This window comes from Salvelinus alpinus, chromosome 4 (genome assembly GCF_045679555.1).
Source record: "Salvelinus alpinus chromosome 4, SLU_Salpinus.1, whole genome shotgun sequence".
NCBI lineage: Eukaryota > Metazoa > Chordata > Actinopteri > Salmoniformes > Salmonidae > Salvelinus > Salvelinus alpinus.
Genome location: NC_092089.1, coordinates 28,522,304 through 28,534,192, shown reverse-complemented (window position 1 = coordinate 28,534,192; position 11,889 = coordinate 28,522,304). Strand labels below are relative to the sequence as shown.

At 42.7% G+C, this 11,889-nt stretch overlaps 1 protein-coding gene across 3 annotated transcripts in view; it reads left to right on the top strand.

The window, feature by feature from the left end:
• The window catches only part of LOC139573226 (uncharacterized), a 33,549-nt gene extending 22,147 nt beyond the window's left edge, over positions 1–11,402 (top strand). The window contains exons 8-13 of one of the 3 annotated variants that reach the window (XM_071396457.1): positions 1,079–1,218; positions 1,553–1,678; positions 2,352–2,370; positions 5,045–5,110; positions 9,671–9,749; positions 9,895–11,402. In XM_071396457.1, the coding sequence (XP_071252558.1) occupies positions 1,079–1,218; positions 1,553–1,678; positions 2,352–2,370; positions 5,045–5,110; positions 9,671–9,749; positions 9,895–9,970 (506 nt within the window). In that variant the 3' untranslated portion in view covers positions 9,971–11,402. Of the gene's footprint in view, positions 1–1,078; positions 1,219–1,552; positions 1,679–2,351; positions 5,111–9,670; positions 9,750–9,888 lie in introns of all 3 variants that reach the window. The other 2 variants (XM_071396456.1, XR_011674564.1) reach the window with 2 other exon arrangements.
• The last annotated feature ends 487 nt before the right edge of the window (positions 11,403–11,889 follow it).

The window sequence follows — 11,889 nt, the reverse complement described above, 5'->3', positions numbered from 1 at the left end:
CAGTACCCTACCCGATTTGGATTTGATGTGGACCAGATCCGACCTGAAACAGGTCTGAGGTGAGAGAGGGCCAGGTAGGGTCAGGTCTGTAGGACCCAAATGGATCCAAAATATTAAAAAGTAAGTTTTATTGCCATGCAAGACAGCAAAATTGTTTTGACTTGTCTGGTTGTGAAGTTTCACATGTGCATTTTCTGTTGTATCCTTCTACTGAAATGTTTGTTCAACAGAAATAAGGAAAACATTTCCTGAAATCACCTATAGTGATGGCATTATGAAAATACTACGCTGTAGACCACAAACATAACTCCTGATTAAATTGGGTAGCTGATATTCAGAGCTTAAGTAGCCAAATGGATTAGTCACAGGAATCAGGACTTACACACCCAATGCAACAGCCTGTTTTACAAACGGTGGGCCTAACACATGGACGGTCATTCATAACATTCCATTGCAGACTGACACGGTAGGCCAAATTCTTTAAAACTACGTGTTATGGTAGAGAAATTAACATTAAATTCTCTAGCAACAACTGTGTTAGAAATTCCTGCAGTCAGCATGCCAATTGCACGTTCCCTCAAAACTGTGGCGTTGTGTGACAAAACTGCACGTTTTATAGGGGCCTTTTATTGTCCCCAGCACAAGGTGCACCTGTGTAATGGCCATGCTGTTTAATCAGCTTCTTGATATGCCACACCTGTCAGGTGGATGGATTATCTTGGCAAAGGAGAAATGCTCACTTACAGGGATGTAAAAAAAATTGTGCACAACATTTTAGATAAATAAGCTTTTTGTGCATATGGGAAATTTCTGGGATATTTTACTTCAGCCCATGAAACATGGGACCATAAACATGTTGTGTTTATATTTTTGTTCAGTATGTTTGTTTGTTTTTAATAACTTCAGATTTTTCAGTGAGTGCTGCACTACCCTTAGCACTGCTACTTTTCGCAGCTATGTACACAGTAGGAAAGCCCAGAAACGTGAAGGCCATGCTATTGCAAAATAGACTCTATGAACAGGATCATATAAGCCATTCAACGTCCAGAGTTGTATCTGATTTTCTTTTCTCTCACAGTGGTGTTTCTGCTGATTAGATGTGCCAGCTTCCTGTCCATTCACTGTAACTTTTCTCAAGCTCCCAATGGTACAACAACCTATCACCTCTCAGAGCCCCCGCCTTCAATGAATTGTGAAACAGAGTGGGCATATCCAAATGTGAGTGACAGCAGAAATAACCCAATCATTCAGAAGCAGGGTTAGGGTCAATTTCAATTGAAGTCAGTCAAATGCATGAAATCGTTTGAATTTTTTCCCAAAAATTGAAAAACTTTTGACATAAATAACTTCTCCTTTTTCAACTTATTGAGAAGTCATTGAAAATAGATGCCCTTTTTAAATTATTGAATTTGAATTTCAGTTTACTTCCTGAATTGGCTGACTTCAATTAGATTTAAACCCCAACCCTGTTCAGAAGACTAGTGTATCTGTGATCATTAGGGAACAAGTTGTTACTGACCAGGAGAAACTCTGTCTGTGTGTTTTTGTTTAGGGATCCACGCTGACCTTTAAAGGTGAAACAAACTCAAATCAGGTTCTGGGTCTGACCAGACAGTCCATCATTACCACAGTCTGTCTGGGCAGCCTGAAGTATACGGTGGACTGTGTAAAGCCTCAGGTACTGTATCAAGTACTAATGTTGCCTTTGAATTTGGTTGTCACCTCTTCTCCATGCAAGTGTGAGAGAGAAGTAAGGTCAGACATTCAGAAAGAAAGAGGGGAGCATATCACATGAAAGTGCTGGCAATGGATCAATGCATGGCTGGACTTGTAAAGGTCTAGACTACATTAATGGATCAATGCATGGCTGGACTTGTAAAGGTCTCCACTACATCAATGGATCAATGCATGGCTGGACTTGTAAAGGTCTCCACTACATCAATGGATCAATGCATGGCTGGACTTGTAAAGGTCTCCACTACATCAATGGATCAATGCATGGCTGGACTTGTAAAGGTCTAGACTACATCAATGGATCAATGCATGGCTGGACTTGTAAAGGTCTCCACTACATCAATGGATCAATGCATGGCTGGACTTGTAAAGGTCTAGACTACATCAATGGATCAATGCATGGCTGGATTTGTAAAGGTCTCCACTACATCAATGGATCAATGCATGGCTGGACTTGTAAAGGTCTCCACTACATCAATGGATCAATGCATGGCTGGACTTGTAAAGGTCTAGACTACATCAATGGATCAATGCATGGCTGGCCTTGTAAAGGTCTAGAGTCTAGACTACATCACTTCATGGTCTCTTATTGTCACCTCCTCTCTGTTGTCTTTCAGGTGGTGAATAAAGTAGAATGTGAGTATAACCCCACCTCCAACTGAAAACAACTAGATAGCACATACACCGACACACACACACACACACACACACACACACACACACAGAGACACCGACACACGCAAATGCACACACATGCACACAAACACACTGTGGTTTCCATTCATCAATCTACTAACTTCTTTGTACAGTAACTGAATAAAAATCACACAGGAACTGAAGAGTCATACGGTGTTGGAGCATGTGAGGGTGGAGTATGAGTTCAAATCAAAGTATGCGAAATGGAGCACATAGGGCACTTCTCGAATGCATACTCCATTTGAACATATTTTGAAGCATGCACCGATGCAAGTTTCAACAGAAAGTATCCATTGAAATCAATGGCAGACATTATTTTTATTTTTTTAACCTGGCAAGTCAGATTCTTATTTACAATGACGGCCTAGGAACAGTGGGTTAACTGCCTTGTTCAGGGGCAGAATGACAGATTTTTACTTTGTCAGCTCAGGGATTCAATCCAGCAACCTTTCGGTAACTGGCCCAATGCTCTAACCACTAGGCTACCTGCCACCCCTAGCCTCGTTATGTGAGCTGAAGCTATAGAAAATGAACTCAGACTAATTATTCACATGTCATATGTTGCCTGACTGCAATATATTGATACGTTAATAAATACAGTGAACTCAAAGTATTGGTACAGTGACAATTTTTGTCTGCACTTTAACCTCATAGACATTGTATCGTTTCAAATCCTAAGTGCTGGAGTACAGAACCAAAACAACAAAACATGTCACTGTCCCAATATGTTTACAGCTCACTGTACATGCTGGGTTCATTATGTCATGTTTACCTGCCTACAATACCCACTGTAGTGTGTGCAGATCACAGGCCCATAATAAGTCAATAGGGCTAATTGGCTAGCTACTAACGTAAACTCACGTAAACTCGTACATCGCCTTGGTCCGTACAATTGCCCTTATTTTAGCGCCCAAAAAACGTAATACTTCCAGATCAACTGTAATGTCGATACCATTGTAAAGCACAATTTCTCCCCTTTCCAACAGAATCAATTACATGACCTAAACACTGCCCGTTTCTGCATAATTCAAGCAGGCAATGAGCCCCGTCGGGTCTTTTAAAAATGGCGGGTGGGGAAGCGAAACTAACGCGTGATAGTGAGAAGGAGAGATGTCGTGTGGGAAAATTGCTTTTTTTTCACTCGATCTGTCCAACTTATCACCTTATCGCCTCTAAAATGTAAATAAAACACTATAAAGAGTTTATATAATGTGTCATTACATACCTATTTGAAGGTTTGTGTCGAAATTGAATCGGGTTTTTAGGGCGGTGCTAAAGTGATCTTAGAAGTAAACAGCGGCTTTGAGAATGATGATCGCATTCAATGATGACGCAAAAAATGACTAGGTATCCCCACCCTTACCCCCGTCACTGTCCATTTCTTGTTTTTAAAGGATGAGAGAAGTGCTACACCTGGTGGAAGGAGATTGTAAGACAGAAATAGTTGCTTTATGCGTGCTGTACGTTACGACATGACACGTCCCGATGTAACGGAGGGTCCGTTTTTTCAACTTTTCTCCAATACTATAGAGCCATTACCATGTCGATCAACGCTTGAATAGAAACCTAGTTCACACCCCCGATTTTGAAGTCAACACAGTCGCTACAGTCCCATTAGTTTTCTTTGTAGCCTCGTTTGAATGTCGCGGTTACGCACATTTGTACGGAATGGGGTGAGTTTACGTTACTGTTAGAGAATTGTTAGCTAGCTACACACGATGAATTGACATCTACTTTGCATACCATTAATTTTAGGACATGTTTGCCTGTTAAACTATCTGGTTAGCTAGATTATTACAATTCACACATAGCTAGCTGAGAGTTATGAAGTAAAATGTTTGCTTTGTGTCTACCTTGTTTTGTCTCTATTGTTTCCATTGTCTTTGCTGGAAGATGGTTCAGTGAATGGGGAGGTGCAGCGTGAGGTAATACAGTAGGGGGAGTGCTGCTGAAATGTAATGTTTTATGTGTTCTCCACGCTCTCGTCCTCACAAGACGTACTCAAGAGAACGTCCTCGGGAAATGCACTTGAAGAATGAGAATGTGGAGCACGGTAGTATGCATATCGAGAAACACCCAGAGACTTAGCAGACAGACCCTGCAGCTGAGGTAACAGTTAATCAGTAAAGAAAGGGAATAGATAACCTTGTAGTTGTCACGCCTGCTCCCACTCTTCCCCCCCTGGCGCTCGAGGGCGCCAGGCTCTCCAGTATTACGCACTCCTGCCACCATCATTACGCACACCTGCCTTCCCCCGTCACATCAGCGATTTATTGGACTCACCTGGACTCAATCACCTATGTCATTACCGCCCCTATATCTGTCTGTTCCCCCGCTCTGTTCCCCGTCTGCTGCATTGAATGTCGTCTGTCTTTGTGTTACCCAGTTCTGACGCTGTTCCTGTCCTTTTGCCTGTCCGTTCCAAATTAAATGTCAACTCCCCGTACCTGCTTCTCTTCTCCAGTGTCGTTCCTTACAGTAGTAGACCTACTGTAGCTTAAGGATTTTTTACTCTATAATTTTTTTTAAATACCTGCATTGAGCCTGTTTACTATATCATACCAAAGCTGCTGTACAAGTTACAAGTTACTGATCATCCCCTTGTGTTTCTTAGGTAACTGCACCATGGAACCTAGCAGCCCGTCCTCTAATCCTGACCACATCAAGGATGTCAGACCAGGTGACAGAGTGTTAGGTCATAGTTGGAATCAGGATGTGTTTTAGGCACCCAGTCCTGAGAATCAATGTCTACAATAAGTGTACAAAACATTAATGACACCTGCTCTTTCCATGACATAAACTGAAAGCTATGATCCCTTATTGATGTCACTTGTTAAATCCACTTCAATCAGAGTAGATGAAGGGGAGGAGACAGGATAACAAAGGATTTTTAAGTCTTGATACAATTCAGACATGGATTGTGTATTTGTGCCGTTCAGAGGGTCAATGGGCTAGAAAAAAAAATGTAAGTGCCTTTGAACGGGTTATCGTAATAGGTGCCAGGTGCACCGGTTTGTGTCAAGAACTGTCAAGAACTGCAAAGCTGCTGGGGTTTTCATGCTCAACAGTTTCCCATGTGTATCAAGAATGGTCCATCAACCAAAGGACATCCAGCCAACTTGACACAACCGTGGGAAGATTGGAGTCAACATGGGCCAGCATACCTGTGGAACGCTTTCACCCGTGCCCCGACGAATTGATGCTGTTCTGAGAGCAATATTATTCATGTTTTGTACACTCCATGTATATGTATACCACATATAGAGACCTCTATATGACTTCTGAATTACTACCATTTTGGATTTCAGTGATTCTGTCAACTTACCCCTCCTACTATTTACCCTAGCTATGTCCCCATGTTCATTCGCTCTCTCAATTCAATTTAAGGGCTTTATTGGCATGGGAAACAATGTGGAGGCTATATACAGGGTGTTACGGTACAGAGTGAATGTGGAGGCTATATACAGGGTGTTACGGTACAGAGTGAATGTGGAGGCTATATACAGGGTGTTACGGTACAGAGTCAATGTGGAGGCTATATACAGGGTGTTACGGTACAGAGTCAATGTGGAGACTATATACAGGGTGTTACGGTACAGAGTCAATGTGGAGACTATATACAGGGTGTTACGGTACAGAGTCAATGTGGAGCCTATATACAGGGTGTTACGGTACAGAGTCAATGTGGAGGCTATATACAGGATGTTACGGTACAGAGTCAATGTGGAGGCTATATACAGGGTGTTGCGGTACAGAGTCAATGTGGAGGCTATATACAGGGTGTTACGGTACAGAGTGAATGTGGAGGCTATATACAGGGTGTTGCGGTACAGAGTCAATGTGGAGGCTATATACAGGGTGTTGCGGTACAGAGTCAATGTGGAGACTATATACAGGGTGTTACGGTACAGAGTCAATGTGGAGACTCTATACAGGGTGTTACGGTACAGAGTCAATGTGGAGCCTATATACAGGGTGTTACGGTACAGAGTCAATGTGGAGGCTATATACAGGGTGTTGCGGTACAGAGTCAATGTGGAGGCTATATACAGGGTGTTGCGGTACAGAGTCAATGTGGAGACTCTATACAGAGTGTTACGGTACAGAGTCAATGTGGAGCCTATATACAGGGTGTTACGGTACAGAGTCAATGTGGAGGCTATATACAGGGTGTTACGGTACAGAGTCAATGTGGAGGCTATATACAGGATGTTACGGTACAGAGTCAATGTGGAGGCTATATACAGGATGTTACGGTACAGAGTCAATGTGGAGGCTATATACAGGGTGTTACGGTACAGAGTCAATGTGGAGGCTATATACAGGATGTTGCGGTACAGAGTCAATGTGGAGGCTATATACAGGATGTTGCGGTACAGAGTCAATGTGGAGGCTATATACAGGATGTTGCGGTACAGAGTCAATGTGGAGGCTATATACAGGGTGTTGCGGTACAGAGTCAATGTGGAGGCTATATATAGGGTGTTGCGGTACAGAGTCAATGTGGAGGCTATATACAGGGTGTTACGGTACAGAGTCAATGTGGAGGCTATATACAGGGTGTTGCGGTACAGAGTCAATGTGGAGGCTATATACAGGGTGTTACGGTACAGAGTCAATGTGGAGGCTATATACAGGATGTTGCGGTACAGAGTCAATGTGGAGGCTATATACAGGGTGTTACGGTACAGAGTGAATGTGGAGGCTATATACAGGGTGTTGCGGTACAGAGTCAATGTGGAGGCTATATACAGGGGGTATCGGTACAGAGTCAATGTGCGGGGGCACTGGTTAGGCGAGGTAATTGAAGTAATATGTACATGAAGGTAGAGTTAAAGTGACTGCATAGATAATAAGAGTAGGGGTGTTAACCCTGGTGTCCTGGCTAAATTCCCAATCCGGCTCTCAAACCATCAGTCACCTAATAATCCCCAGTTTACAATTGGCTTATTCATCCCCCTCCTCTCCCCTGTAACTATTCCCCAGGTCATTGCTGTAAATGAGAACGTGTTCTCAGTCAACTTACCTGGTAAAATAACGGATAAAAAAAAATTAATGTAATTAAATAATAAACAGAGAGTAGCAGCAGTGTAAAAGAAGGGGGGTGGTCTGGGTAGCCATTTGATTAGCTGTTCAGGAGTCTTATGGCTTGGGGGTAGAAGCTGTTAAGAAGCTTTTTGAACCTAGACTTGGCGCTCCGGTACCGCTTGCCGTGCGGTAGCAGAGAGAACAGTCTATGACAATTTTTAGGTACGTTTACCAGCTCTCTGATAACAAAGAACAGACACATGCCGACAATCTGTCAAAGTGGTTTAGTGAAATAGTACAATGAAGATGGATTGTATAAACTTGACTTGAATGGACTGACATGCTCCACTGCTGCCCTGCCCAACAGTCCTGGGGAGTAGCTGGATGTGGAGAGGCACTCAGGCTAAATCAACTCAGATTGTACAGTGCATTCGGAAAGTATTCCAACCCCTCCACATTTTGTTACGTTACAGCCTTATTCTAAAATGGATTAAATCGTTTTTTCTCCTCATCAATCTACACTCAATAGCCCATAATGACAAAGCAAAAACAGGTTTGTAGATTTCTTAGCAAATTTCTCAAAAAATATTCAGACCATTTACTCAGAACTTTGTTAATGCATTTTTGGCAGAGATTACAGCATTGAGTCTTCTTTGGTATGACGCTACAAGCTTGGCACACCTTTGAGGAGTTTCTCCCATTCTTCTCTGCTGATACTCTCAAGCTCTGTCAGATTGGATGGGGAGCGTCGCTGCACAGCTATTTTTGGCTCTCTCCAGAGATGTTCGATCGGGTTCAAGTCCGGGCTCTGGCTGGGCCGCTCAAGGACATTCAGAGACTTGTCCCGAAGCCACTCCTGTGTTGTCTTGGCTGTGAGCTTTGGGTCTTTGTCTTGTTAGAAGGTGAACCTTCACCCCAGTCTGAGGTCCTGAGCGCTCTGGAGCAGGTTTTCTTCATGGATCTCTCTGTACTTGCTCCTTTCATCCTTCCCTCGATCCTGACTAGTCTCCCAATCCCTGCCGCTGAAAAACATCCCCACCACATGATGCTGCCACCACCATGCTTCACCGTAGGGATGGTGCCAGGTTTCCTCCAGATGTGACACTTGGCATTAAGGCCAAAGAGTTCAATCTTGGTTTCATCAGACCAGAGAATCTTGTTTCTCATGGTCAGAGTCATTTAGGGGCCTTTTGGCAAACTCCAAGCGGGCTGTCATGTGCCTTGTACTGAGGAGTGGCTTCCGCCTGGCCACTCTACCATAAAGGCCTGATTGGAATGGGGCTGCAGAGATGGTTGTCCTTCTGGAATGTTCTCCCATCTCCATAGAGGAACTCTGAAGCTCTGTCAGAGTGACCGTCGGGTTCTTGGTCACCTCCCTGACCAAAGCCTTCTCCCCTGATTGCTCAGTTTGGCCGGGCAGCCAGCTCGAGGAAGAGTCTTGGGGGTTCCAAACTTCTTCCATTTAAGAATGATGGAGGCCACTGTGTTCTTGGGGGACCTTTAATGCTGCAAATCATGTTCAATCAATTGAATTTACCACAGGTGGACTCCAATCAAGTTGTAGAAACATTTCAAGGATGATCAATGGAAACAGAGCACCTGAGCTCATAGCAAAGGGTCAGAATACTTATGTAAGTATTTACGTTTTTTATTTTTAATAAATTAGCTAAAATGTTTTAATAAAACTGTTTTCGCTTTGTCATTTTGGGGTATTGTGTGTAGGATGATGAGGAAAGCATCAATTCTCAGGGCTCCCGAGTGGCGCAGCGGTCTATAAGGCACTGCATCTTAGTGCTGGAGGTGTCACTACAGACCCTGATTCGATTCCAGGCTATATCACCACCGGCCGCGATTGAGAGTCCCATAGGGCGGCGCACAACTGGCCCAGCGCCGTCCGGGTTTGGCCGGGGTAGGCTTGCCTAGTTTTTAAAAAATTATCCCCCCCAGAAATAATCCATTTTAGAATAAGGCTGTAACGTAACAATGTGGAAAAAGGGAAGGGGTCTGAATACTTTCCGAATGCACTGTATATCAACACTGATTGTCAAATCTCTCGTTCTGTTATGGATTTGTGTGTTATCTGAATGCTCATGTTGAAGACTGGGTTTGTAACAGGGTCATCTGTGAGCCACAAGACTGTGTTAGTCTACTGATCTAAAGCCTATCATTAGCTTCCTCCTTTACACTCGTCCTCTCTCTCTTTCCCACACAGATGAAAGGAGCCACACACTGGCCTGGGTTGCTCTGGCATGTTTTTCTGGAGTCATCATACTGTTATTTGCTGGAAAGAGGTGTGTATGGAGGGGGTGGTCCACAAAGTATTTTAGTTTAGTCAAGGTTACTGAGACATTGTGTATGTCACTGAATGTATATAAATAATTATTTTGTGAATTTGTACGTATTGCTGAAGACATCTGTTTGGTATTTCAGTTACAGATGTGTTGACAGGAGCAGGAATAGGACCCAACGAATCTCAGTTAATGTGGACAACGCAGAAGAAACCAAAGTGTGAATGTGTGTACGTGGGTCTGGGGGTATGTTTTGTGCCCGTGCGTGTGTTTTGTGGTGCGTGGGTGTGCGCGGGGGTGTGCGCCTGGTTGTCCTTAGTGTTTTTAGCTGCCCAACTGTTTTAAAAGTTTCATTTAATTTTTAAAGCATTGTAATGGGCATGTGGCTTGAGATAGTCTTGTATTACATTCTGAGAAAGTTTTAGTGCAGCAGTGGATCTCTTGCTGTGGAAGCTAGATTCCCATAGCTGCACCCGCTAGTCTATGATAAGTGACTAGGCATATTAACACACATACATACAAATGGACAGTATACAAACTCATATTACTATAATGGGGGGAAATGACTCAGGTAGTATTATCTGTGTTCTGTTGAGTAATAGTGTCACCTGATAGTGGAGACAGTGTGATACTATTTATGTGTTTCTAGTTACTGTAAAGGTGGGTGAAAGATTTCTGCATCAGACAGCACACAGACACATGACATTCCTTTTCCCCTCTCTTTCACTAGTTCCTAACAGTTCATACCAGTTCACTTCCAGTAGTATGATGCAACAGATATAGTTCCTCTCCCTCCCTCCCTGCCAGCTATACCAGGGAAGTCCCTGTGTGATTATGAATGAGTTAGAATTGGAGTTCCAGGCTTGATATTGAACCAGAGAGGATGTGAACCTACTCACACCACTCTGCCTAGACATTGTCTGTTAAACAATTATTATTATAATACATCATTATATATCTAGTAATATAAACATAATATACATTTTGTACATAGTAGAATACGAAGTATGATTACGATATGTTTTACCGTTTTCCAGTTAGTCACTGAGGAAGTGACTCATGGATCCAATGTCATGCTTTTAGTAGATTAAATTGACCCATAGACACTGATTTAAAGTTTCCCCCTGATGAAATAGTGTTGGGGAAGCTGATCCTAGATCTGTGCCTATGGGCTCGTCTGACCCAGATCAGATTTTAGTGTTGTCTTTAGGTCAGCTAATGCTTATAGTGAGGGATGTAGGACTGGCATCTTTCCACATCTTATATTGGTTTATATTCTATGTGAGCGCAAATCAAATAGCCAGATTCCAAACTGCTACCTTGCTGCTATCCTTAGGAGCTTGTTGACTTCCCTTTGTGGATCTGAAAGGACAACTACAAGTGGAAGGATAAGGGTGTGTTAGACCTGCAGGAGAAGTTAAAATGGGTCTGGAGAATCATAACTGCTGTTGTAGAAATACTGACAGGATATATAACACATTATTAGGCTTCTGACATGACAACAACATTACTTATTTTTGTTCAATTTCATAATGAATGATACTGACTATTTGTTAATTTGATTTTTTATTGAATCATTACTCATGTGTATAATACTCATTTATGTTTGCTTTGCTAACCTGCTCAACAACTTGTATTAAAACATCCTGCTATTCATCTTTGTGTCTTGTTGGTTTAATCTATGTTTTCCCTTGATTGAGTTAATTAATTTGTGACAGTACTGTACTCCACTCAGACTGTGTTATTTAGATATAATTTAAGAGCCATGCTTTAAATGTATCCATTGGTGTATTAACTTGGTTTGTGTATTATCTGACCCCTGTATGTACTGGCTTTCTGCCAAAGCTGGGTGTAAGACAAAGAGATGTAGGGAAATTCTGGGGACAGCCATGGTTTTCACTCTTCTACTCTCTCTCTCTCTCTGTCTGCTTTCTTTCTCTCTCTCTCTGTTTGTCTCTCTCTCTCTGTGTGTGTGTTTGTTTGACGTTGACACCATACAGTATTACATTTGTCTAACAAGTCAATCTCCTTAGGTTAGGATTAGGTTAGGATGAGGGTTAAGGCTGGGATTAGGTTAGGATGAGGGTTAAGGCTGGGATTAGGTTAGGATGAGGGTTATGGCTGGGATTAGGTTAGGATGAGG